Source organism: Falco peregrinus, chromosome 10 (assembly GCF_023634155.1).
Source record: "Falco peregrinus isolate bFalPer1 chromosome 10, bFalPer1.pri, whole genome shotgun sequence".
NCBI classification, from domain to species: Eukaryota; Metazoa; Chordata; class Aves; order Falconiformes; family Falconidae; genus Falco; species Falco peregrinus.
The window spans coordinates 10407332-10433098 of NC_073730.1; the positions used below are offsets into that span (position 1 = coordinate 10407332).

At 40.9% G+C, this 25767-nt stretch overlaps 3 protein-coding genes across 12 annotated transcripts in view; 1 reads left to right on the plus strand and 2 right to left on the minus strand.

The window, feature by feature from the left end:
* The window catches only part of UCHL5 (ubiquitin C-terminal hydrolase L5), a 19500-nt gene extending 18149 nt beyond the window's left edge, over positions 1-1351 (minus strand). For all 3 annotated transcript variants that reach the window (XM_055814807.1, XM_055814806.1, XM_055814805.1), the window contains exon 1: positions 1216-1351. In XM_055814807.1, coding sequence (XP_055670782.1) covers positions 1216-1297 — 82 coding nt within the window. In that variant the 5' untranslated portion in view covers positions 1298-1351. The remainder of the gene's footprint in view (positions 1-1215) is intronic.
* Positions 1300-20191, plus strand: RO60 (Ro60, Y RNA binding protein). Of its 6 annotated transcripts, none has more exons than XM_055814803.1 (9): positions 1300-1420; positions 6677-7279; positions 7780-8000; positions 8254-8400; positions 9860-9997; positions 10282-10398; positions 11157-11270; positions 11724-11870; positions 13146-20191. In XM_055814803.1, exons 2-9 carry the CDS (start codon positions 6700-6702, stop codon positions 13296-13298), a joined length of 1617 nt encoding a protein of 538 aa, XP_055670778.1. In that variant the 5' UTR covers positions 1300-1420; positions 6677-6699; the 3' UTR covers positions 13299-20191. The 6 variants fall into 6 exon arrangements, 5 of the variants coding, with proteins under 5 accessions (XP_055670778.1, XP_055670779.1, XP_055670777.1 ...); XM_055814804.1 differs by having other exon boundaries at positions 1332-1420; positions 6680-7279; XM_055814802.1 differs by lacking the exon at positions 1300-1420 and adding an exon at positions 1772-1925.
* A 164-nt stretch (positions 20192-20355) lies between these two features.
* Positions 20356-24354, minus strand: GLRX2 (glutaredoxin 2). Of its 3 annotated transcripts, none has more exons than XM_055814808.1 (4): positions 24211-24354; positions 23223-23292; positions 21602-21778; positions 20356-21068 (listed from the first exon to the last, which is right to left on the minus strand). In XM_055814808.1, exons 1-4 carry the CDS (start codon positions 24279-24281, stop codon positions 20949-20951), a joined length of 438 nt encoding a protein of 145 aa, XP_055670783.1. In that variant the 5' UTR covers positions 24282-24354; the 3' UTR covers positions 20356-20948. The 3 variants fall into 3 exon arrangements, with proteins under 3 accessions (XP_055670783.1, XP_055670784.1, XP_055670785.1); XM_055814809.1 differs by lacking the exon at positions 24211-24354 and adding an exon at positions 23821-23930; XM_055814810.1 differs by lacking the exon at positions 24211-24354 and adding an exon at positions 23426-23478.
* Positions 24355-25767: the final 1413 nt, after the last annotated feature.

A 25767-nucleotide genomic window follows, 5' to 3' on the forward strand; every position in this document is an offset into this window, starting at 1 on the left:
TAGAGGTTTCTTCATCTAGCCCATTTAAAAGGGATGCAGCCATAAAGACAGACAAATGAAAGAACGATGGGAACATTTACAACTTGCACACCCAGGTTACAGAAGTGTCTATTCACAGGCTTTAATGCATTTTCATTAAAACCCCAAACCATGCAGTTCAAGAGAAAGTATTTATCCTGTGCGTGGTGATGTTGTCTTTGTAACACAGCTGCATTTAAAGGAAGCAAAGGAGATCAACGTGCCTTTGGTCACCTCACATCCTTTGCTCCACTGAAAGTAATACCATTTTAAAGACACCAGCTGGTCTAAAGCTGGACTTCAAATATCTGTCTTCAGCAAGAGACCCATGGTAATAAACTGAAAACACTGTAAACTACACACTCAAGCAAGACATTTGTGTAATACAGAGACTGAAAAGTTCAAACGCTTAGTGTGTGGAAGATGGATCTACAAGCTAAATCAAAACGCAAAAGGGGAAGCGTGCCTGGACTTCACTTGGGAGAAAAAGGCGTCACAGAAATGACAGATCAATGTAACCTAGAATAAAATCGTTCTGCTGCTTTGGCCAAAATCCTGTGGAGACTTATCTGTCGTGATAACCGCATAACCACACTAACGCCAAAGACATGAAACGCCGTTCAACACAACGCTTACAGTCTAACAGCCCGAGCAGCGCCCCCGCAGGCCGCCCAGCCCCCCGCCCAGCCCCACGGCTCAGCTCGGTCTCGGCCGCCGCGCCAGCGGCCACACGGCGCACCGCGCTCAGCCCCCTGCGCACGCCGCCCCCCCCACGTGCTCACCGAGGGCCGGCAGCGCCGCACGCCCGCCCCGAGCGGCGGGAGGGACCCGACCGCGCCGCCCGGCACTCCCCGCTCCCCTCAGGCGGGGCGGCGCGGCCAGCGGGGAGCGGCGGGCGCAGCCGGAGCAGCGGCGCAGAGGTCACAAGGGACGGCGCTGGCTCCCGCCCAGCTGCCGCTGGGGTGCGGGAGCGCGGGCAGGGCGCTGCTGTGGGAGCTGGCGGGGCGCCGGTCCCCGGCCCCAGCCTCCCCACCGCCGCCGCGGCCCCTTCCCCACCCGGCCGCGTTCAGCCCAGCCCAGCCCAGCGGGGAGCCGGGCAGCGGGCCGGGCCGGCACCCGCGCGGGGACGGCCGCAACCACCGGCGGAGCCGCGGCCCCGGAGTCCCGCCCGCCCGGCCCCACTCGCTCCTCCCTCACCGAAGCCCTTGATAAGCTCCGTGAAGACACCCGGGTCGCTCTCCATGAGGCACCACTCGCCAGCGCTGCTGCCTCCCGACATGGCGGCGGCCCGCGCGCTCCCTCAGGCTCGGCGCCGCCGCCGGCCGGTTACGCTGCGAGGCCGAAGCACGCCGCTCCCTTCCCGGCAGGCCCCGCGGCCCACGCCGCGCCTGTCATCTCTATGGTGAGGCGGGGCGGGAGCAGGAAGCGGCGGCGGGGACTGGATCCGGGGCAGCCGCCGGCAGCACCGCCCCGGCCGCGGAGGGGCCGCACCTCCGCCTTGCGGCCCCGCTCCCGAAAGGCGGCGGCGGGAAGGCCCTCCTGCCCGCACCCCTCCCCGCGGCGCGGCAGGCAGCGGTGCCGGGTCGGCGGCGCGGCTTCATCCGGGCACCGGCGTGCGGGCGCGGAGGGCAGTGGGCGCGGCCCCATCCGGGTCCCGGCGATGCTGTCAGGGCGCCGGCGGGGCGGGGCTGGGGGAGACGCGGAGCCGCTGGCGGCTGGAGCCGGAGCCGCCCTGCTTGCTCGCCGCGCCTGGAGCCGGCTCCGCCGCCGCCCCGCCTGCCCTCCCCCCGCCATCGCCGGGCGGCCCCGCCGCTCCCTGCGGCCGCGCCGCCGCTCGGTGCCGGAGGCCGCGCAGGCCCTGCCGCGCAGGCCCTGCCCCGCGGCCCGCCCCGGCCCGCGCCTCGCAGGCAAGTCGCGCCGCCCGGGCAGCGCTGTGGGCGGGGGGGCCGGCCTGGCCCCGCCGCGGGTGCGGGCTGCCGCCCTCCGCCGGCCGGGGGCCGCGGGCGGGCCCGGTGCGGTGGCGGGGGCTGGCGCTGTAAATGGCCACTGGGCGCCGGGGGGATTAAGGGGCGCCGGGGGGGGCGGGGCGGCGCGGCCTGGCGGGCGCTGCGGACGGGCGCGCGGTGGTCGGGGCCCCCTCGGCTGCGCCCCGCCCCGCTCGGTTCCGCCCGCTCAGCGCCCCTGGCCCTCCGGGCAGTTCGGTTTTTAAGCAGACAGACTTCTCAGCACACTGTGGTAGCGTTTCTCGGGCAGGCGTGTGCAGGCCGGTGTGTTCGGTGCTGCCACCGTGCCGCTCGGGGCCTGGAAGGTGCCCCGGCATCCCTGCGCGCCTGCAGACCCCGTGTGCGGGAGTGCGGGGCCGGGGTTGCTGTCAGGGCCCTGCTGTGCTGCGGGGCTGTTCTGCTGCAGCTGGGCACGATGGTCGCAGTCTCTGCTCGGTGGCCTACAAGACGTTCTTCGCAGTCGTTGGTCTGATGCTTGTACAAAATTTTGAGAGCTGAGTGGGAGAATGCAGTTTCTCGCAGAGCAAAGCGTCTATGATGAAGTATTTGAAGGCAACTCGAAGTGCTGTCCTTACAATGTCAATGCACTTTTTTTCATAAAATATCTAAACTTAGAGTTTAATTCCATGTGTTTTCACTACAAAGCTTGATTTGTCATGGGTAACGTAGCAGTTAAATTTAAGGACTTAAGCTAGAACCTGTAGTTCTGTTAAAGCTTTGTGCATTTTGTATGTTTTTTAATATGTAACCGAAACTTCTAAGACTTTTCTTAAGAAAAGTAGGTCTGGATTGTAAAAGTCATAGGAAATAACAGAGGTTAAGTTAGAAAACTATCATGTTATGGTACAGCAACATAAAGATACTGACTTACCAATCAAGATGAAATTGTTGTGTAGGCTGTTTCAGACCAGTCAAAGCCAAATTTTACTTTTAGATTAATTTGTATGCTGTTTGGAATATAAACCCAAATTGGCTTAGTGTTCTCTCATTAATAATGGTTGAGCAACTGTGAATTTTAGTTCAGCAATTTTCATTATAGAGTATCTAGTCTGTGACTTTAAAGCTTTTTCACATTGTGTTTGCATTCAAGTAGCTGAGAGATTGGAAATGCTTATGGAGCCAGAACATAATTGATGAATCCTCCATGAGTGTTTGAAATTCAAGTTCACTGCTGCAGCTCAGCAGATGAAGAGTAGGGTTATGGTAAAGCATATGTTAAGTGTGTATTTGCATTTACCCATTTGCAAGGGTGAAAGCTGTCCATGTTATACAGGTGTTAAAGCAGAAATTAAGCTTGAGGTCTGGGCAGAGAATAGGGACTGGTTAGAGGGAGGGAATAGCTTTGGGAACTTGTGAGGTTAAAATACAAAACAGGAGTTAGAAATGGCCAATGTGATTTAAATAGTTCAACACTGAATAAGTGCTTTTCCAGTAGGTCTTAGTGAAGTTTAAGTTTGATACTTCTAGTGTTGCTGTTTGGTAGCGAAATTACTGGTTTGCATCAGCTGTTGCAGTTCTCAAGGGTAATTTTTAAAGTATAAATGTATTTTAAAGAATTTACAGTTCATAGAGTTGGTTTGAAGCTCTCTTTAAATCTCTGAGGCAGCAATAAGCCATTTGAGATAAGTCTGGTTTACATCCTAGAATGCTTATCAGAAGGCAGTAGTAACAATAATAAAGGTTTCAGAAGACTTGTCGTAGGCATTTTTAATGGGGTAAGGACTGCCATGGTGAAGTACTGTGTTCTTATCTGAGAAAGAAGACTTTGAGGTCTGAGTGAAGATGAAGCTTTGCAAAAGGTGGAAATCGGAACAGCACCTGTTTTTGTAGTTTATCATAATTCCTAAGAAGGCAAATTAAAGAGCTAAGCTTTAGAATAACTAGAAGTGTACATTTACAACAACTATCTTTTAAAATAACATGTTTGTGTCAGAAGGCTATGGGTGCTCCTGTCTTTTAACACTGGTGTTTTGTCAGAAGCCTGTGGGTGCTAGCACATACCTCTTTTCAGTGCAATGAGTCCATACAACACTAAATGTAAAAATTATCCATTATTAACATGTGTAAGTTAGGTTTGTTATATGGTTTGATAGAGAAGTGCAGTAGGAGAATTTTTTTCTCTGATGGTTAGCTCTAAGCTTCTTTAATATGACACAGTTGACATTACACTGCATATTCACGTGTACCAACGAAGTACTGAACTGTTTGCCTTTCAGAATGATCCCTTTGATGGAAATACTGATAAATCTAGATTTCAAACTAGATAAATGTTATTTGTAATTTTAGGAATGTTATAATTATTTCATTTAAGTTTTGTTCCCACTCAGGGTGGTGGTAAGAGTGGTAGGTAATTTGTATTAGTGACTATAAAACTAAGCATGTGAAGACGAGTGAGAATCTCCAAGTGAAAATTAAAATGGAATATCAGATGGAACCTGTGCAAGTGGAAAAATGTCAGAAAAAAATCTAATATTCAAAGTAGTGTTGGTATTTCTTAATATAATCAGCAAAGTGAGATAGGAAATGCTTTAACTGAAGGCATGATCCTTCCAGTTCAGTTTAAGTCTTGATAATCCATACTGAAAAAGAGTTGTTCTAATTAGTCTTATTTTAATGTAGTAATATTTATTATAGCAGGGGTATGAAAGACGAAACAAGAAATTACTCTCGGGATTTCATATATATGGAGATCTCATTACTCATGCATGATCCTTTATGCTTCCCATCCTTATTTTTGTTTCAAGATAATGGTGTTTTTCAGTATCTTTCCACATACCATTTTTTGCTGATAAAGGAACTAATGGATGCTGACGATGATTTCAGGATTATTTTTTTTTTGTTTGGGTTGTGTAGGTTTATTATGAAATGTTACGTACTGTTTAATGAAGCTTATTGAACTGCACTGACATAAAATGCATTTAGACATTAAAATGTACTGGTATGGTATCCATGCATTGCGCATACCACCCTTGTTATTTTCAGTGTATTTGGATGCCTCGGATGTCAGTGAAGAAGTCAGCTCAACCATGATGTGTATTTAAATGGGTTTGGCAGGAAACATGGTTAGAATATTTAAGTACTAAGAAAAATAGCTGGGCCCTGGTGCTCTGAATAATACAATGAAAGGTATTTCTTAGTGAAGTTTTAACTGAAACCTGCATTTTTAAACCAGGTGCCCACATATGGCTTCTATTTTTGTGATTTTGGCAGCATATAATGGGGGCACTGATGATTATTTATAATTTAATTCTGGATGCAGACAGCACATCACTGCAGATAGGCAAGAATGGAGGACAAGGGCACACTTATAGTCATTTGCAGAGAAAGGAAGATTCTGTGTCAAAGAAAACGTAAGAGAAGTGGTTTGTAAATCAGTGTGCTAGTTACCTAAACTGGTGGAAAAACCCCATCTGTCTGCATTAGTGACGTTTATTTGTGCTACCTTATCCTGGTAAATGAAGCAAAATGGCTATCCAAACAAGCATGTCAAAAGTAGGTATCTGCACTACTTAAGTCGTTAAGAGGATTTCTTTGAAGTGTCATTTTGCATGCTCAGATTTTAGTGTGTGCATATTTTAAGATCTATATGCAGTTTGATAGAGCGGATTATTGGTTGGTTGTTTTTTTCTTTTAATGGACCTCTTGGTGCTATTTATTGCTTTTTTAATTGTTCAGTGTGAATTGAGAAAACTGAATTTATTGTTGTCATATTAATGCTTTGGAGATAGTATTGATGATGAATTTTCTTGTCCTTACCCTGCTGATTTCAGTTAATCTGTATTTATTTCAGTTTAATTGTTACAGTTTTTTTACCATGCTAGGTGTTCTCCAAGCAAGGGTAGTGTTGTTGCCTACAAATATTACAGCCAAACTCTCTTGCAGCTCAAGAGTGTATAAATCGTAAAGACCTGAAAGATTGTGAATTTTTGTGCTGTTTTAGCTTTTTAACTTCAAATGTGAAACAGTACAGAATTTGTTGTTATGTCTGCATGTTTTCTTGGATCTCGCTTGAAACAGTAGACTATTTGAGGACAAATATATAAATACAAAATATAATAAAATAAAAAAAATACAAATAATAAATACAATTTTTTCTTGAGCTACTGTTGGTTGTTAAAAAGATCTTGTCTAAGCCTCACTGAAACCCACCATATTCAAACTCTCGCAAAGTCATCTGACTAAACAGTTTTCCAGTATTTTAGTTCTTTAGCGTCATGTGTCTTCATTTGGTCAGCATTACCATTTCTTCAGCAAAATAGAGTAGGGCAAGATGTGAGTTTTGCAATCCAAAAATCTGCCTAAGAAAGTGGTGTAATATATTAGTAGCAAAAGGGCATCACACCAGATACATTTTCTGTGTGCCACTTACTGGGTTTTAAGTAGTTAGTTTGTTTTAAGGAAATAAATTTGTCACCGTTGTAGCTCAGAGATTTTTGTTTGTTTCTTTCTTTTCTGCTAATTGATATGTGTTATTACACTCTTAGAGTACAATTATTGTAAAAATTAAGTAAAAAATTAAGAAAGTTATTACACTTTTTCTTAAATTTACAAAGGCAGATAGGTGTATAGATAAGATTAGTTTGCTAAGTAGTGATAAAAGAGTAGTGTTGCCAAGTTTTCACAATAGCTCTTAATAAACTTTATTATCCTTTCAGCAGAGTTCTTTGAGGTGTAGACAATGGAGGACGAGGAAACCCAAGTGCAACTCCTGGATGAAAAGCAGGTGCCGAACTCTGACAGTGGTTATGTGTGGCATGTCACCGATATGACTCGACTGCAGCGTTTCTTGTGTTTTGGCTCAGAAGGTGGTACTTACTGCATCAAGGAGCAGAAGCTGGGCTTTGAAAATGCGGAAGCTTTAAAAAGACTGATTGAAGAGGGTAGAGGTGGTGAAGTTGTTCAAGAAATAAAGACTTTTAGTCAAGAAGGCAGAGCAGCAAAACAGGAGCCCCTGCTTTTTGCACTTGCAATTTGCTCACAGTGCTCTGATGCAAAAACCAAACAAGCGGCATTTAAAGCTGTTCCTGAGGTGTGTTGCGTACCAACCCATCTCTTTACTTTCATCCAGTTTAAAAAAGATCTGAAGGAGGGCATGAAATGTGGCATGTGGGGCCGTGCACTGAGGAAAGCAGTTGCAGATTGGTACAATGGGAAGAATGGCATGGCTGTTGCTTTAGCAGTTACAAAATATAAACAAAGAAGTGGTTGGTCTCATAAAGATCTTCTGAGGTTGTCCCACCTAAAACCTGCCAGTGAAGGTAATAAATTTTTATTTACCTGAAAATAACTGTGTTTTAAACCTTTTACTGTGGAGCTATTTTGGAAACCCAAATACCATTGTAGACTGATAATTTCTTGGTGATAGTATCCTGTAAACTGCACCTTAAAAATGTGAGTGGTCATATCAGAAATGGACCTGTTTATCTTCAAGGTAAACAGAGTTTGTTCCTTCTTTTTCTTCCTTACATCAAGAGAAGATAAAGTGATACAATTCCCTCAGTTTGTTCCTATTTGCTTACAAATGATGAATTAACACTTGTTATTTGGGAAGATCTGTTAGTTTCAGATATGTTAGGCTTCTTCTAAGGGAATAGTACAGTGATTAAAACTACTGCTCTAAGCTGTGTGTGGCTGACCTTTTTCTATAGCTGGTTGGCAGGTCTGAGAAGGAACCCTGCTAAGTCATTTGCTTGCTAAAATGATAAATGCCAATGTAAAGATGGTAATCCTGCTTGGAAAATATTTTTCTTTTCAATAGGAATTGCTGTAGTCACTAAATACATTACCAAAGGGTGGAAAGATGTCCAAGAGGCTTATAAAGACAAAGCAGTTTCTGCTGAGACTGAAAAACTCTTGAAGTATCTGGAGGCTGTGGAGAAAGTAAAACGCACAAAAGATGAATTGGAAGTTATTCATTTAGTAGAGGAATATGGTCTAGTTAGAGAGCATCTCCTGACAAACCATCTGAAATCTAAAGAGGTAGGTAAACATCAGCTTTGTATTCTCTTTAGAGTAACACTTTTCAGAGTCTTGAGTCTAGATTTCCATAACAAATATCCCTTATGCTGCTTTTCAAGATAGTTACCAAAATAGCCGATCTAAAATATTGAAAATCTTCATATAACTTGTATGTTTATTTTAAAATGCACTTATGTAATGTACAAATGTCAGTTCTTGTAGCTTGGGAATCTCATCTTTTTTTTTTTTCTTTTCTCTCTTTCTTTGATCATAGGTTTGGAAGGCATTGCTGAAGGAGATGTCCATTGCTCTGCTGTTGAGAAATTTGGGAAAGCTGACAGCAAATTCGGTGCTTGAACCGCGAGGTTCAGAAGTGGCAATAGTATGTGAAAGACTGAGAAATGAGAAACTGCTAAAAAAGGTAAGACCTTTGTCATAATTAGTGCCAGCCTTTGTGGTTTTTAATCTCTTCCTAAACGGTGTTTCTTCAGGCAACTTCTTTACAAAATAAAAGGAATGTTTTTTGTAGGAAAGATATAGTTTGTTCTTTTAGAAAACTGCAGTGGAATACCTGCCCCCCTTTTTTTTTTTTTTTTTTTTCCCAATAATTAGTTCCCTATTTGACAGCTCCTCCCCCCTTCCCTGTGTTTCTAAAACTTCTCTACAAATTAAGTATATTGACAGCTAGGATATTTTTTTATATTAGGGTTATGGCAAGTTTTGCCAGTTGGGTTCATTCATTATTTCTGAGTCTTGTAATTTAGAATCAGCAATACAAGCTTAAAAAGTGAGTGGAATTTGCTTGTGTAGGATCTTAGGAAGTGAATGAAGAAAGTAGCATAGGTGTGAGGAAAAAGAAGATGGAACAAGGAGGCTTTCTCCTTTCAGATTGCTTTACCTACCCATCAGAGGTAAGAAAATAAAAAGGAAAAAGAGACTTCTCCGAAAGAAGATCAAAATTTCCAGGAATGTAATGCGAGATGGAGAAGACAAGTAGTTTTGTGAGTTGGGGAGGCTAAAATCAGAACACTTAACTTCTTCAAGACCATAGTTGAACTGTGAAGAACAGCAGTAGGTCTTTTCTATTCCCCATATCACTGGTCTTCCCTTTTTCTGGTTTCTTCTTTAATCATACATAGTTACAGAGGCACTGGAGAAGGGAGAGAAAAGGTGGTGGCACAATACCTTGATGGAAGAAAGACAGGAAGGCAGGCATTCAGATTTTCGTAGGTGTGCTGCTGGTAGTGATCAATGACTGAAACTCCCCTTGAGGAAAAAGATAAAATGTTGATAAGTCAGCAAATCAAAGGTGTGGTTTAGAATACTTAGTTTGCAGCAGCCATTGATTTGGTTTTATGTAGGGAAAGGAGAAAAAAAAAAAAAAGAAAATGTTTGGACTGTCTTCTTTACTGTAAGAAGAAAATGAATGCTGTGTTCTGAAAATAGTTTCTTTCTCCAGTTTTACTGTATTTGATAAAAACCTAGTTTTAAGTTTGTTCTTTTCCTGGTTTGACTCCTTTCTCTTCAGCAAGATGGGGACTTTCTCTTACTTGAAGCCTGTGACAGAAAATAGCACTGGACAATCACAGATAGAGCTGTGAAATTTCTCCAGAGTTCTGGTGATGGCATAAGATAACATTTGGAATTCATTGCAGGATTCTGGAAAGGGAATTAGGTTCATTACCAGTAACTGACAACTATCAGTTTGTACAGCAGCTCCTTAAAGACTGCATGGACTCTTAAAAGTTAACAAATTTAAAGTAACAATATACTAAACCAGAGATTTTTGTATTAAGTTCTTATTTTAAGTTTCAGTTTGTTACTTTTTTTTAAGGAGCTCTGATTTTCAAAAACTTGCTGTTGATTTCTTCTGCTTGTAGGGCAGAATACATCCATTCCATATTTTGGTTGCAATAGAAAGCTATAAAGCTGGACATGGAAGCAGAGGGAAGCTTTGGTGGCGTCCTGATGAAGACATTTTAGAAGCTTTAGATGCCTCGTTTTACAAAACTTTCAAGGTAATACAGTTCTCCAATTTGTTGTTTTCTGAAAGCTTATGAAATGATGAAGAAAAGTTGTTGGGTAGATAACAATTCTGAAACTTTATGACAAAAACCTTAGGAATTGGGATTTTATTAAACAAAGAATTGGAACTTCATGACATATTCAGCTTTTGGCAACATTATTGTCCTAATGTTACCTCAGAAAAAATAAAAAGCTCCACTTCTAGGGTTGAAAACTGAAGAGGAAATTAATGTATTAATTATGTGTACCTATTTTCTTTTTCTTTTTTTCGTTTTAGACAGTTGAACCAACAGGAAAACGCTTCGTACTTGCAGTTGATGTCAGTGCATCGATGACACAAAAAGTTTTGGGCAGTGTGCTCAATGCTAGCACAGTTGCAGCAGCTATGTGCATGGTGAGGCCTTAAAGTCCTTTTTTTGGGGTTTTTTTTGTTGTTTTTTTTTTTTTAATAAATATTTGCAGCTTGAGCTGCGCTTTTTGATGCAGAGGTGCTCTAAAGCTGCTTAGGAATCAGAAGAAAATATTCTTTGATACAGAATATGTGACCTTCTGCCTCACTGGTAGACCAGATGTTTAAAGCTACTGGCAACCAAATCCAGAAGGATCAATGTGAAGAAGTTGGTTTCCAGTATAAATCAAGTGGTCAAGGCTGCCTTTTTACTTACCTTAGCTGTAAATACATTTCAATTTTTGTCAGAAGTATTAATGGAATGATACAGATTGGGTTAAGAAATTTTGCAGTAATTGTTGTGTGCATTTGAGTTACCAATATGGCCTTTGTATCACAGTCACTTTCCCCTCAATTTGTTATTTTAAAGCTTGTTGTGTTTTTGTATTATAGAGGAGTTGAACTGTCATTGGTGTTTAAAAATATTTAGTGTTGTATGTCAGAGGGAAGAGAAGAAATATTGAAGTATCTTTAATTACAATAATTAGAGCAGTTGTTTAGTTCTGATTTTTGCAAAGTTGATTTGCCAGTAGTATTACAGAATGTTTAAAGTGTAGAGTGAAGCATTAGTGCATATGAGGAGCTGTGGTGACCTAAATACAAAAGGATGTGTCATATTGTGTGTTTGGTGGGCAGTGCCTTCATTCAGATGTTAAACATTCTGAATAATGTAACTGAATTATTTTTGTCTTCCTCTTTATCAGGTTGTAGCACGTACTGAGAAGGATTCCCATATCATTGCCTTTTCACATGAAATGGTCCCTTGCCCAGTGACGGCTGATATGACGTTACCTCAAGTATTAGTGAAAATGTATGAAGTATGTAAAAAAAAAAAAAAAAAAAAAAAAAAAAAAAATTAAAAAAAAAATATCGGAAATAGCTGTTGCTACTGTCAGAGTTTAGATGTCTCCGTAGTTACATTGTATTTTCTTCCTAATCAACTCTAGTACTCTTAGTTTGTATCTGTATAGTAAAACACTGGATTTTTTTTTTCTTTTATTTAAAGTCCAGCAAGTGTCATTATTTCAAGTGCTCGATATTAAACATTGCAATTTAAAATGGCAGCTAGGTCCCAACGAGATAGTTTGAAAAGAATATTAGAATAATCAAACAAATAAACCTCTGGACAAAACTGAAATGAGTAAGTGGCTTGTTGTTTAACAAAGAAGCCTCTGTGTGTGATAAAACATGAAGCTTACATAAAAGTAATTTTTCCATGGTTTACTAACTTCTGTATTAATTGCATGTATTTTTTTTTTTTTTCTTGCAAGATTCCAGTGGGTACTACTGATTGTTCCCTTCCAATGATATGGGCTCAAAAAACTCAGACAGCTGCTGATGTCTTCATTGTATTTACTGATAACGAGACCTTCACTGGAAATACTCATCCTGCAACTGCTCTTAGAGAGTACAGAGAGGTAAATATGCTTCTGAACTGTTTATAGTTGGTGAATACTGTACAAAATAAATACCAGCTCTAAAAATGTTCTAGAGACTGAAGTAGTTGTGGCTTTTTTCAGCAAATAATTATATATTGTTAAAACCTGATACATTGTGCAGTTAGGCAGAATTAGTGAACACACTGCACTAATTGCGTGTATTTAAAACTGCTGAATTGTTAAACAGTTGATTATTCTACCCTGCTAAGTGTACTGCAATATCAATGAAAATGTGTTTTGTATTCAGGGAATATATGGATTTCTGCATTCTATATATACTTGATTGAATAAGGTTTTTTTATTGTTCTTACAGAATTAAATTTGGCTCACAGAATTAAATTAAACTTTGATATCTGCAGTTAGATACCACAAAGTTTAAATGAAGTAATGAAGATAAGCCTGCAGGGAAGGTGTCAGTAAGATGGGGTGATAGTATCTTGTGAAGAAAGCTCATGATGTTTTAAAGGGGCTACTCTAAGCTGTGTAGCTGTGTAATTTTAAAATAGAACTAAGAAAAATACCTTCTCCAAGTATATTGCTATTAGAAACTCTTATATGGGCAATCTTTTATGTCTTAAAGGAACTATTTTTTAAACTACAAAAAATACATATTGGCAAGCATGTATGTATGGACGTTAATCTTCTTATCATGTCCACCCAGCTGAACTTAATGCCAAAAATCTTTAACTTGCCCACCATGTTTTAGTTTTCTTAGTTGAGATTAGTTTCTTTAACGAACAAATTTAGGAATGTAAAGAGTTCCTGTACTCTAGACCTCCAGCCACTTGCTTGCTTTACCTTACAGGTTACTAACCTGCTAATTCAGCTCATTTAGCAGAACTGTCCAGGCCACAATTGTTGTAGTTGTTCAACCAACGTTTGGAAATCTTTGCCTTAGGAGTCAAAGAGTGCATTTTTGTCTTTTAGATTACTTTATTGGAAGTTTTCTCTCCAAATTAACTGCAGAATAGCCAATGCAATCCTTGCATTTGAAATTATGAATCTTATTATTGCAGGAAAGTTGTGCTAATATACCTCACTGTAATTATTTCCATTTATTTAAGTATATCTTCTGCAGGTTAAGTACAGTATTAACAAGGAGTCTGCAGTTCTGGTTATGGTATGTCTACTTTCTATCAGTACGGCTATTCAGACAGCGGTTTATGCAAGCAGGATAGCAAAACTTGGTCCTCTGGCATGTTTAAGTTACTGTATATGTGCGTTCTGAATTTTTTTTTCCCCTCTTTCCTCTAGAAAATGGGTATTCCTGCTAAACTGATTGTTTGTGGAATGACCTCAAACGGTTTTACGATCGCAGATCCAGATGACAGAGGCATGTTGGATATATGTGGCTTTGATGCAGGAGCTTTGGATGTTATTCGAAACTTCACTTTGGATTTGATTTAGTTTTCTAGACATCTGCTCTTCCCAGTGGGTCCATTGCTGGCAACAGACTTCACCCTGGGACCTCCCAGCCAAATATACTTTATTAGAACATGGCACATCATATACATATTGGAATGTTACCTTTTTGTGAAGGGAAAACAAGAAAAGCAGATGAGAAATCTCTTTTCTCTTTTTTCCTGTTGCACACAATTTAACAATGGGAAGTTTGCTAAAAGTAGCTACAGGGTTACTCAAGACATAAATTAATTTCATTTATAATAGTTTATAAATACTGAGAGATTTTTAATTCCCCCCCCCCTCCTTGCTGTGGAATGCTTGTTTGCAAGAATAAATTGATTAATTACTTAAGATGGGGCAGGAAAAGAGAGCGGCTTTAGTATTTTAAATAATGTCAGTTTAACAGCATCTTTGAGAGAGATTTTTCTTTGAGCTTTTTTTAACCTCTGTATTTTAAACTACTAAGGTTCGACAGTTGCCATTGTTACACTACACATCTACAAAAGAAGTATTTTCTGGGACATGTGAGACCATGTGACTGTGACACAGTATAAAAGCCACCCCGTGAAATTTTATACTGATAAAACTGAAAGGAAGAGCTCATACTAATCTTTTTTATCCAGATTATCATCTCAGTTTTCAGGAGTAAAGCATAACTCTCTTTAGGTAAATTGAGGGGCAGTTTCTGTACAATGCTGTTTCAGAAGCACTATTTTAGAATTAATATGCTTTACAGGAAGCTCTAAAAACTGGTTTTAATAGAAAAAGACCTTGGAAATGGCTGGGAAGCTGCATTCAGTCCATGTTACAACTTGAGGAAGCATCAGCACACTTTCAGTGAGGAAGATCACCAAGCGCATGTGTCTTGGCCTGCTCTTGAAGCTGAGTGGTAACAACCAGAAACAAAAAGCTATGTTTTTTTTTTCCCCAAAAGAACGTGTTCAATGATACAGAAACAATCTTCCTAACAGGAGCGTATTTACTTTTTTAAAATCTTTTGTAGATTAACATTACTTCTGATTTCATAAATTAATTCAAGCTAACATTTTTCAAAACTACCTCCAGTTTATAGTGACCAATTCTTAAGAACTTTTATGAAATGTACAGTTGTCTCCTTCATGTTCTCAAAATCTTGTTTAGGAAGTGATTGGAACTGGATATTTTTTTTTTCTTTTAATTTAGTCTCATACTAGGAGTGTGAGTAAATAAGGAGAACGCTAGTGAATATCTTATCACTTTGGAACAGGAACTGATAGCAATTCATGTGTATATGTATTTAATTCTGTGTGTATGTTTTTATATATGTGTGTATAGGGGGGAAGTTAAAAGATCTCTTTAGTAGATCACAATTTTAGAAGATGAGAAAGGTGTTTTGGGTTTTTTTAGTGGTGCTTTTACAAATTCCCCGAAGACATATGTATGCCAGCCTCTTTTATGCTAATTCTGGCTGTTTTAAACAGTGAATTTGATGTTAATTTGAAAACAGCTATGGTTTATAAAAATAGCCCTGTTGTGGTGAATGACATATAAGACCATATTTTTCTGCCTAAACCCCAAGCTTTTAAATGTGAAATTCAAGTTCATATTATACTTTTTATACTTGTAACACTTTTCGTCATGCCTCGTACATATTGATTACAAATTCAGAGCTCGCATTCTGTAGGATGGATATCTCCTTCGGTGCTAAAACATGAGGTTACGTGTTACTGAGGGTATTCTGCTATACAGTTATATACTCCACCTTAACTAATAGATCAAAACAGTGAGGGAAGCCTTTTCTGACGCTAAAACCTTGGCTTAAAGAACTGATGGTAGGACTGTTACCTTTCAGTGGACATGAATGCAGTTACTACTGAATTACCACTGCTGTTATGATACAGCTCTGATGGAATGCTTGAAGGATAAGGAGACTGCAACCAGCTTGTCAAGTGTCATCTAGAAAAAAGCAAACTTTCCCACAAAAGCTGAGTTGTAGCAATCGGGAGTTTGAAAAAGAAAACTAGCCATTTCTTAGGGAAAATTTCTTAACCACTTTTAGTCTCCTTTCTAAATTAACACCATGAATATGGGGAGTAAACTCATTTGTTCAGTACATGTTAATAATTATTTAAAGTAAATGCACTGATGTTTTGGGGTTGGTTTTGGTAGAAATGTGTTTTAAATTACACAATAATAGCCAAACATCTGATTAGGTGTTTCCTTCTAAGCTAGAGATGTTGACAATAACTGATAGATAAGTATCTTTTGCAAGTACTTTTTCTTATTTGGAGTAGTATGTGTGAAGTAATAGGAAATATTTTGGGCTAAATATAAAATGAAAACTTAAAACAGATATTTCTAGTAACTGTGCAGTTAATTGATAAATTTACTGCAAGTAAAAGATTAGACTAGTTACTAACGGGTTGAACAGTTACAGTAGTGTTGCATCTTTGAAAGCAGTCCAGTTTAAAATGCAATTTCTTGACCTAGAGTGTAAATGAAGATGAACTTTTCAGTAGAACTTAGAGAAAATGTAGCTCCCTGTATCTATTGACACCAGATAGCTTTGCACCGTGTTAAAGATAGCCATCCGTGCTGGAGCACATAATATGCTCCTACATATTTACCGTATCTCTGTACTAAAAAGTCTTGTTAGAAATAGAATATTCTAAGTGGTTTGGGTATCTGATATAAAACTAGCACCAATGAATGAGATCATGTTGTCATTTGCTTTTCCTTTAAGATTTTCAGAGAGGGGGAACTGGAGTAAACGCTGACAGCTGAAACTTTGCAGTGTGTTGACCTTTGTTTCTACCATTTTCTGTCTGGTTTTGTTACTACCTTACAGTAAAGGGCACAGAAGAATGATGCTGCATATTCCTTTTCCACAGACTGGATCTTTTATTTAATCTGTCCATATACTGAATTTTAGGGGACAGCATGACTCACTTGCCATAACATAAACCTGTCCTGATTTTAGCCATTAGTTATTAAACTGATAATTTCCAAAACTATCTGGACATCAAGAGGCAATAATTACTTAGTGTTCAAAAAATAATGATAAGGGAGCTAAGACAAAAGTTTCTAAGCTTAAGGATTAATTCAGTATACAATAAATAACCAACCCTTTCACCAGAGAGGAGACACAGACTCTCTCAAGTTGATAGTGTTGTTTGCATTAGAGGAATACTTTGACTAACAAAACAAAAATGGGGCTGTAATTGTGCACTGCAGTTTACCAATGAAACTGAACAGGGACAAGTTTAAAGATGGTTAATTTTATTAAAAACAGTAATTTTAAAAAAAAAAAAGGCCTAAATGCAGAGAGCAACTTTAGACTGGGTGAATGCAGGTTTCTTGGTATCTAAAAGAATTAATAGGTTTTCAGTTTGACTGCCATTTTATTCTGTCCCCCGTAATTCTGAAGTGTTAAGAGTGTTATGTCTAAGACTATAATGTTCAGGCACTTTAGCTTTAAGAATGAAGAAAAGGATGTAATGGCTGGATGGAAGTGCAGCAGAGGTAAAACTTCTGTAGCGAAAGGCTGTAAAGAATGAACATCAAAGGTCAGGCTTCTTCCTGGAAGGGACACAACCAAGAATGTGGCGAGGGCAGAAAGCACTCAAGACCTGTTAAAAGTCATGCAATGCATACATTGATATAGTGTAATAACTCGAAGTCAGTAATTTTGCCAAGGAATAGAATTTCGTGTCAGGAATTTTAGACTGGTAGCAAGGAGGCAGAGAGTTTGGGATGCTTATGGAATTGGATTACAGGCAAAACGTGGGGTCTGTACCTACAATGCTATTTTAAAAAAGGGGAGCCTAAAAGTAGGTGTAGATCTGAAGTCAGCAGGGCCAGTCTTAAGTTCCCACTGTGTCAGGGCTGCTAATAACTGGCCCTAAAATATCTTGCTACTTAAAACCACTGTTAAGCCTGTTTGTTAAACGCTAATCTTTAGGGGGGTTGTGTTCTTTTTCATTGTTCTCTAATTGGGGCCCATAAATGGGAATGGCTTTGAAAGGCTTTTCAATGAAGTCTGTATTCCTGGCTTAAAAGATAAACCAGCAGTTTTGGAAATTTATTTTAATACTGGCTTTGTCTGTAAAAACACTAGGAAAATATTTCACTCCATTGCAAAATGCTGTGCAGCTTAATCGCGTACCTAACTTATGGCCACCATACTCAAAGCACTGGTATGGGTTCAGTTTGTTTCTTTTGGCTGTGCCCTTCCTTTTCTCTGTTAACGTTGGCTTTTTTTCTCCTTTCCCGTTTCCTTGTCACCTCAGGCCTATACTTGAATCTCTTTTCACATACAGGCTCTCAGCCATTCCCCTTTTTTTTTACCTCTCTTCTGCTTCTGCCTTCTTGCTGACAATGAGCATGCTAGCTTAGCTAAATAACTTATACCAGAACTGATGTCATAGTATTTATCTTAATTTTTAAAAGCTGGTTAATTTTTTTCCTTCCTTTGATAATGTAAGTCTCTTAAACATTCAATTTGCTGTATCTATCAAATTTTCGGTAAAGCTTTGTGTAAAGATCAGTAACAAAAGTATACTTGGTTTATTTACCAAAATCAAACATCTGCCTGTGAATGGCTTTATTTTGATAACGAAACTGCTTAAAATTGGCCTTTCATATTAAAAGCTTTTTGTAGAATGAGCTCAATGGGTCAGAGCTTTCCATTCTGTTAAATATTATCAAGCTGCTGTTCCATGCAGTATTAGGGAAACATTTACATTAATATTCTGGATAAATGGGCAGCTTCTTTGTAGTATTGGTCAGAGAAAATCTTCAAAGAATAGGATGTAGAAGTAAACCTGTGCAAAGGATCACTTGTTTTTTGCTTTTAATTTTAAAGCATTTCATCAGTTTATAGGTTTATTTTGCTATTTACAGTGGTTTACAGTGGACAAATATGGTGTAAGCTGTTTTGATGACTTTATTGCTGGAATGGTAGGGATTTCATCGTACCATGCTACAGTATAGCGTACAAAATTGCTGAGTAAGAGTTGGGGGGGGTAAAGGTAAAACACTAGGACAGCGTATTTTGTACATGCTGCTCTAAGGGCTAAGATGTAAGATGAGCTCATTTCAGCAGAAGGTATGGTGTCTTTAAATATGTGTGCTTACATTTGGATTTATAATTTTGATACTGTAAAGCGTGGTTTCTTTAGGTATTTCTGCATTCTGAATTTAAGTTTAAATATATATATATTTGCATATATATATGTGGTATGTTGAGAACTTTTAGAAATGCTTCATTAACAAGTAATGAATATAAACAGCTGTTTTCCTAATGTTACCAGCTTCTTAGAGTTAAGCACAACTAGTTAGAAATAAAATGTCTTTTCTATTACATTCTCCTATAAAAGTGCAGTTCTACTCTTCAAAAATAATACTGTATAAAGGAGTGATGGGCACATTGACAACTCTGTCTGCTTAGTGGAATAAGCTGATGCTTCCTTCCAGCTTCTCATGCTTTTCAGGAGCACGGTATTTAAGCTGGATGAACGGGTATATCTTAAGTACAGAATCTTTTTGTGGGTCATTTTTAACATTCGGGTCCCAGGGCAAGCATGATTTTAAGATAAACAGCTTTGTCATGGAGACAATGCTAAGCAAAAATTACAGAAATGTTTAATGACTGCTTCTGAATTCCTCCCTTTGTTTTTTTTTTTCTAGAGTAGAACCACACTTTAACTGCCATATCGTGTTTAAGTAACTTAAACATAACATGGCTTTGTGCCATCCAGTAATGAAGGCACTGTCTTGCTGCTACTTTCTATGAAGTGATACACAATTAACAAGAAACTATTTGGATGGGGAGCCTTATTATGCTTAAAAAGAAACATAATTAACCCTTTGAGTGCCTTAAGACATACCTTCTGTAATAAACGGGCACTCACTTGGATCGGCAGGCATACAGCATGTTTTCTCAGCAGTTGGAGTAGAATATTGCCTTCAGTGACAATGCCCTGGGATTTCTGAAACTTAGAACTCAAAGGGTTATTTTAGACTACTGGTTTGGGACTTTTTGTTAAAACAGGGAACAAAATGAAAAGATCTTTGGAAAAATTCCATTGCGTACTACTATTTTTACATGATGGATTTACCAGCTTTCAGGTGCAAAATTATTGTTAATCTTCTGAGAAAACATAACTGGTCTAAGAATTCTACACAGAGAAAAAGAATACTTGGTTACCACTGTATGTGCAAAATAAATTGCTTTATTAAGTATAAGTTTAGGGAGAGATGCACGTTTGTGTCTGTTTACCTTGATGACTGTGTCCTTGTAAACAAAATTTTACTAAGGCAGTGATGAAGCTAGCAAAATACAGTACATGGCAATAATAAAAATGTAACGAGGTCAGCGTGTCTAATAGCTTATTACATGTTAAAGATGCACAGTGCAGCCAAGTGTATACTAAAGACTTTCTACAAAGGATGTGGTTTAAACTTATTTCAAACCTGCATTGCAAAAATGAAGCTGTCAAATTGATACCCTTACAGTCCTAGGTATCTGGAGTTGAAAACAAATGGGATGCTTTTTGGGGAAAAAAGTACTTCAAGTGCATGTAGCACTGAAAGCAATGGAAATAACGGGAGTCTTACTCAAAAGAATTCAGTAAAAATTCATTGACTAATGTTTTTATTCCAAACTGTGCACCTTTAGTAGTGTAATGGTCCCTTTTACTAAAGAATGGGATATAATTTTCTACTTGCATATGAACCTTCTTGAACTAACCAAGAGTCTTGGTATTGCCTGGTCTGGCTTTGGGTGTACATTGTACTGAAACTATTGAATTTTAGACATTTCTTGTAGACATCTAACTGCAAGTTAAAATCACTAGTAAACTGCGTTCTGACTGTAGAACTTAAGTACTTAAATAAACTCTATGCATATTAGACTCTTTTCCTTTGTCTTAAATTTCATAATAATGCCGGCTTGATCATAACATAGTCTGTAGCTACATCGTTTGGTAACAGAGCTGTCTGGCTCCCCTAGGAGGATATTCCCGAGTGACACTGTATAGACTGGCGCTTTGGAGTACAGGTGAAAGCAACTGACTACCTCTTGAAAGCTGCAAGAATCTTTATTCCATTTTCTGTAGCAAGTGGACATACAGTTTGGTAGCAAGGTGATAAGACACTGAAAGCTAAGGGACGTGGACATGCACACAGCACTATCACTACAAACTTGTTTTGCTTCATACTTGATCTTCATGATTACAGTTTGACATTCGAAGAAGAATTAAATTTAAAGGAACCATTAAACTATTTATTGTACAAATAAACTTTCTGGAACAAAACCAGAAAGCGAAGTAATTTGCAGCAAAAAAAATACAGGATTGTTCTCCTTGTCTATACTTCTTGGAAGCATAGTATCAGGACGTAATAGTGATGTCATTTTGTTGCTATCTCACACTGAGAGCCCCAAGAGTTACACAACATTTTTTTCCCCACCAATCTGGGTGTGGTGAAGCTGAGGCAAGGACACCAAGTGATTGGCTGAGTCTGTCAAGTCAGTGTCAGACAGCGATCTCCAATTCGGAAATCTGTAATTTGAAGTTGTTGAGTCCAGCTGATGCAGTGTATATTTGTCATCTTTAAATTTGTTTGGAAAATTCTGTTTATACAAAGGAAGACTAAGCTAAGCTAGATGGCTGTTCAGGATTTTCTTTTCCCTTGACATTGGTGAACTAATGGAAGCAGTTTGCCTTCCTCATGAAGCCTCTGAGTATCTGTAGCACCTCCAACAAAAGTCCCGTTGACAAACACTCTTGGGACCTACCAAGAAAATGAAAATTGCATTAGTTACTCCTTGGAAAAAGGATAAAAATCTAAGCAAGCCCACAGGGACTTTAGTATACACACAACAGTTATGTTCTTGTGCAGTGATACTAAATATACATACATAATTCATACATTTCCACAATATTTAGAGATGGGAAAATTTGTTTGCGTGCCCCTTAAAAGCGGGATAGAGTCACTGTAGCAGAGATTGTAATAAACTAGAGTCAAGTGAAACTATAAAATTAAGAAATTACAAGATGTGTTAAACACAATGGATTAAATATACCTCTACAAATGAAAATAGACTTTATCTTAGTGGCAGTATGGAAAAGATCACCTCAGAGGGATAGCCAGAGCGTCTCAAGAGAAAGAGATGGCACAGAACCCTTCTGCAGTACCTTGCCTTTAATTTAGGAGCTTGTATCCCAAGTTTACATGCCTCAAAAAAATGAAGAACTTGATATGGTCATAACCCATGAAGTGTAAGTTCTTAGTTTGCTTGTTACCTGTAAGAAAATATACTTAACTGTTCTGCCACCAGTCATCCGTTCAAGAATGTCCTGGAGCTGACTTCCATTTGTATTCATGTCCAGTTCTACAGCTGTATAATTCACATTCATACTCTCAAAAAGGTTTTTTGCCATTTTGCAGTAGGGGCATGTTGATTTAGAGAAAATCACCACACAGTTTGCTGAAATCATGTCCTGTATGTTCAAAAGCATTCCAGTCAGTGTGCTTTGTTTTTAAGTCAGCGTATTTTAACAGTATCGAACAGCCATGAAAACAAATATACAAGTTACACTGCACAGAAGTTAAAAGTCTGCTATCATGGTAACAAATACAGGAAAATTACTCTTTGTAAAGGGCATTCTGAGGTACTTTTAACAGGGACAACTGAGGAGTTCCCAGCTGTGCTACAGCAATAGCTGGTGACTTTCGAAGGCTCTTCCAAAACACCATACTTAATTCTCATTTTTTTTAAAACCAAATGAAAAACTTGCAAGTTTTCCCTGTTTCTAATGTACAGCCACAAGAATCTTAAGGCAAGGAATGAACTACTTTTTAAAAACAAGGAGCAGACAGCAATGAATTCTATCAAGGTATCTGTCAAGAAGATACCATCACCTGAATGGTGGGTGCAAAACATACTTCAGGTTTGTTCTGAAGACCTTTATCGTGGCCTAGCAGCTCCTTTAGGAATGCATCCCATACTTTCACATCAGAATAGAAACTGCTTTGTACGCAACCACCAAGAAAGTCAGGCTCTCGGCCTCAAAAAGTGCAGCTGCACTTGACCAGATCCCAAAGAGCATCCGCACACAAGTGCAGCAGGCAGAACTACATGGAAGACGGTGACTTCTCCCATTCTGCTTAAGCTTTTAAAAGGTTTCAGCAAAAGGTATGCTCTACTCTTTGAATAGAACACCTGGAATCAGTTAAAACTTAGTATCTAATTTTCAGGAATGTTATGGTCTTGTGGGAGCAGAGAAACAGAGGCAAGCTGGCACCGACAATCTCTACCAGAAGCACTGCTGGCACCCACGAAGCCGTGTGACCTGCGCTTTACTCCGAAAGTGAGTGGAATGACGGCGGGGCACATGGTATGACAGCCACGCAATGGTGCCAACCCCGAGCCCTCTTTTGCTCTGCAGCCACAGACCTACGGCCTGCCAGACAAGCGGCATTCTCCTTGAAGTATTTAGTATGGCTTTCTGGGTCCGTAAGGCAAACGGGACGTGCCGGTGGCAAGCAGAGTGACAAAAAGGGGTTCTGAACAGGAAAAAGAAAGGCTCCTATTACTTTACTGTAAATTCAAGGCAATTTCAGGCTGTTTGGTAAATTTGTTTTAAATACCAACTTACTTTTCAAATATTTACTTTACTTGATATACATCATTTTACAAGGTTTAATTCCCAATATTGCCAGCAGTACTAAATTTTGAATACAGGTCTGAGAAAACCTAACATGGCACAGCCTGGGAAGATCAACTTCCAGGGCTGGGGGTAAACAATGCTGCCACTATCACATGGTAAAGGTAAGAACCAGGTCCAACGTGCAGAACTCTTTGCAGAATTTCTTTGTATATACAGCATTTAAGTAACTGTGGCTTTTAAACATGTTGAAAACAAATATTATGTAAACAGTTACCTGTATGTGATTGACAGCAGCATCATGAGACAATCCTACAGAAGCAGGCAGACTGTTCCCCATTCTAAAACTAAAAAGAAATCAATGTCAGATATTTGAGCTTTCAAACAAATGACACGGTTTACAGTTCACAAAATAAAGGTTGGCTTTATCCTGTGTCAGTTAAACATTTAATGTCATTTCTCCATTACACGTAAACTCACTTCAGCCCCAATACCCCCAGCCGCAGCGGTTCTGACATGCCTGCAGGATGACGAGCATAGAGACGCTGCAGGCCGCAGTAAGGAAAAACGGCCGCCTTCACAAGCAAAATACACCTTTTTTTTTTTTTTTTTTTTTTTTTTCTAATCAAGCGTTAAAACCCATACCGGTCCGGGCCCAGCGTCCCAGCGCGGCCCTAACAGATGCTCTACCAGAAGGGGCCACGCTGGCTTCCAGCACAGCAGCGGGGTCCGCCGCCGTGCTGCTCCGCGGCCTGCACGGCCCGCCGTGCTCCCCACCCCACCCCGGGCGGCCCCTGCCGCGCCGCGCCACTCCCCGGCCCCACGTCCCGAGGGCACGAAGGCGAAAGCGGCCCCGGCCCCGCCGCCGCACCCACCGGCCGGGCCCCCCGCGCCGCCCCAGCGCCAGCGCCGCCGCCCGCCGCAGCGCCCCCTGCAGGGCCATGGCGCCGGCAGGAAGGGGCGGGGCGCCGCTTCAGTCCTCACGGCGGTCCGGCACGGCCTCAGGCCCCGGCCCCGCCCCCGCGGGCTGCCCGCCGCGCGCCCGGTGGCCGGAGCGGGGAGCGGGGAGCGGCCCGGCCCGGCGGGGCGGCAGCGGCGCCCGGCAGCACTGCTGCGGGGGGGACCCCGGTGCTAAAGGTGTCGGCGGGGCCTGCGCCCCGCCCGGTGTGAGGCTCGGCGCGCCGCTGCCGCGGCCTGTCTGGCTGTGCCTGCTCCCGGCGGGCGGGACCGCTCGGGCGCGGCGGGTGCCGGCAGCGGGCACTCACGCTCGCTGGGTGCTTCGCCGACCCCGGAACACGTGGGACGGTTCTAGTGACTCCCGGAAAATCCATTCCATCGTCCTAAAGGATTAACGTGCCGGGAGGTTTTACTTCGTGCGAGCGTGCTGGGGTCTTCTCGCCTCGGCCCGCCCGGGAAGCGCGTTCCGCGCCCCCCCCGCCCCCCGGAGCTCGCTGCGGGGGCTGGCACACCCGTACCCCTGCCACCGAGCCGTGTCCCTGGCCCAGCGTAGCTGCTCGATAACCTCCCAGTCTCCCGGCGGGGACCTAGATGGCAGTTTCAGCACTGCAGAACCCTCTCTGCCCCTCTTTGCTGGGCAGGGGTGCGGAGCGGTGCCCTGGATCACTGCTCTGTAGCCAGTTCCAAGGTTTAGAAAACAGTGCGGGGAAATCAGCTAACGCGTACTGACTTGGTCTTGTTCATGTGCGTATAAAAATGAACATGGTGTATTCAGACACAGAATGTCTTGCTCCTCCTGCATTATAAGACTTGAACAATCTTTCCTGATGTTATTAATCTTAATGGAGTTACCTATGATGTAAAATTGCCAAACCTTGTTTTACAATTTGTTTTTCATGTCAGACAAATCATCAGTATAACCTGTCAGACTACAGCTCTGTGTAAACCTGTCATAAAATGCAATCGAAAGATTGCACCTATGCGATATACTTTAATTTTACTGAATGGTAACATGCTTTCTCATTTCAGGTAATGATTTTCCAGCCTAATCGGTGACAAAACTGATGAACAACACTGAAAACAGTACCTAATGCCATGTGAAAATTGTTGCTCTGACATCTCTTATCAAGTCCTGATCTGGTGATAAAAATAATGGTTAATAATCTCACTGTGTTCCCCAAAGCCGATCTGTGGGAAATATTTTGTAAACTCGCAATAGGAGCTTATAATGAGGGCATCCTTAACTGAAAAAAGCAAGCCCAAGCTGCAACATTTTCTTGAAACATGAAAATAAACCCTGTTGCATCTGATGACGTGCTGCTTCACTTGCTGCTTACTGAGCACACACCACAGCACAGCTTAAAATGAATTTTTTCTGTGTCTTGTAACATAATGTTACTTTGTAACTTGCTGAAGAAAGTATCATTTGTATTCTTGCAGATGTATGGGATGTGTTGCCTAAGGGGCAACGTTGGTTTAAGTGATGTAGCAGGGTTTTTTGGATGAGGTGTAAAACCAGCTCTTGGCCCATTGGAAGCGTTTCAAGTTCTGCTTCAATTTTTTATCAGCTGTAGGTCCAGCAGTTGTTCCAGCTCCAGCCTGGCAAATAGTATTCTGTTAATTCATTATGGTTTCGTCTCCTAACGAATAATAGCAATTGAAAAATAAATACTGCGAGTGATTGGTATAATATGTCATGTGTTGTAGTATGTTTGTGTATTTAGACTATTTTGACACTATATGTGAAATGTTATAAATATACCTGCGATACTCAGCGTGCTGCGTAGCTCTGACATGAATGGTGGTACCACCAACATCTCACAACAGGAGATTGTATAAACTGTTGGCTTTTAATCTGTGTTGTT

Coding starts and splice junctions, on each gene's coding strand:
- RO60 (XM_055814803.1), top strand. CDS start 6,700: ATGGAGGACGAGGAAACCCAAGTGCAACTCCTGGATGAAAAGCAGGTG. Junction 7,280..7,779: donor CCTAAAACCTGCCAGTGAAG/GTAATAAATTTT, acceptor TCTTTTCAATAG/GAATTGCTGTAGTCACTAAA. Junction 11,271..11,723: donor TATTAGTGAAAATGTATGAA/GTATGTAAAAAA, acceptor TTTTCTTGCAAG/ATTCCAGTGGGTACTACTGA.
- GLRX2 (XM_055814808.1), bottom strand. CDS start 24,281: ATGGAATGGATTTTCCGGGAGTCACTAGAACCGTCCCACGTGTTCCGG. Junction 21,779..23,222: donor CTGCTGTCAATCACATACAG/GTAACTGTTTAC, acceptor TTGAACATACAG/GACATGATTTCAGCAAACTG. Junction 21,069..21,601: donor GGATGACTGGTGGCAGAACA/GTTAAGTATATT, acceptor TTTTCTTGGTAG/GTCCCAAGAGTGTTTGTCAA.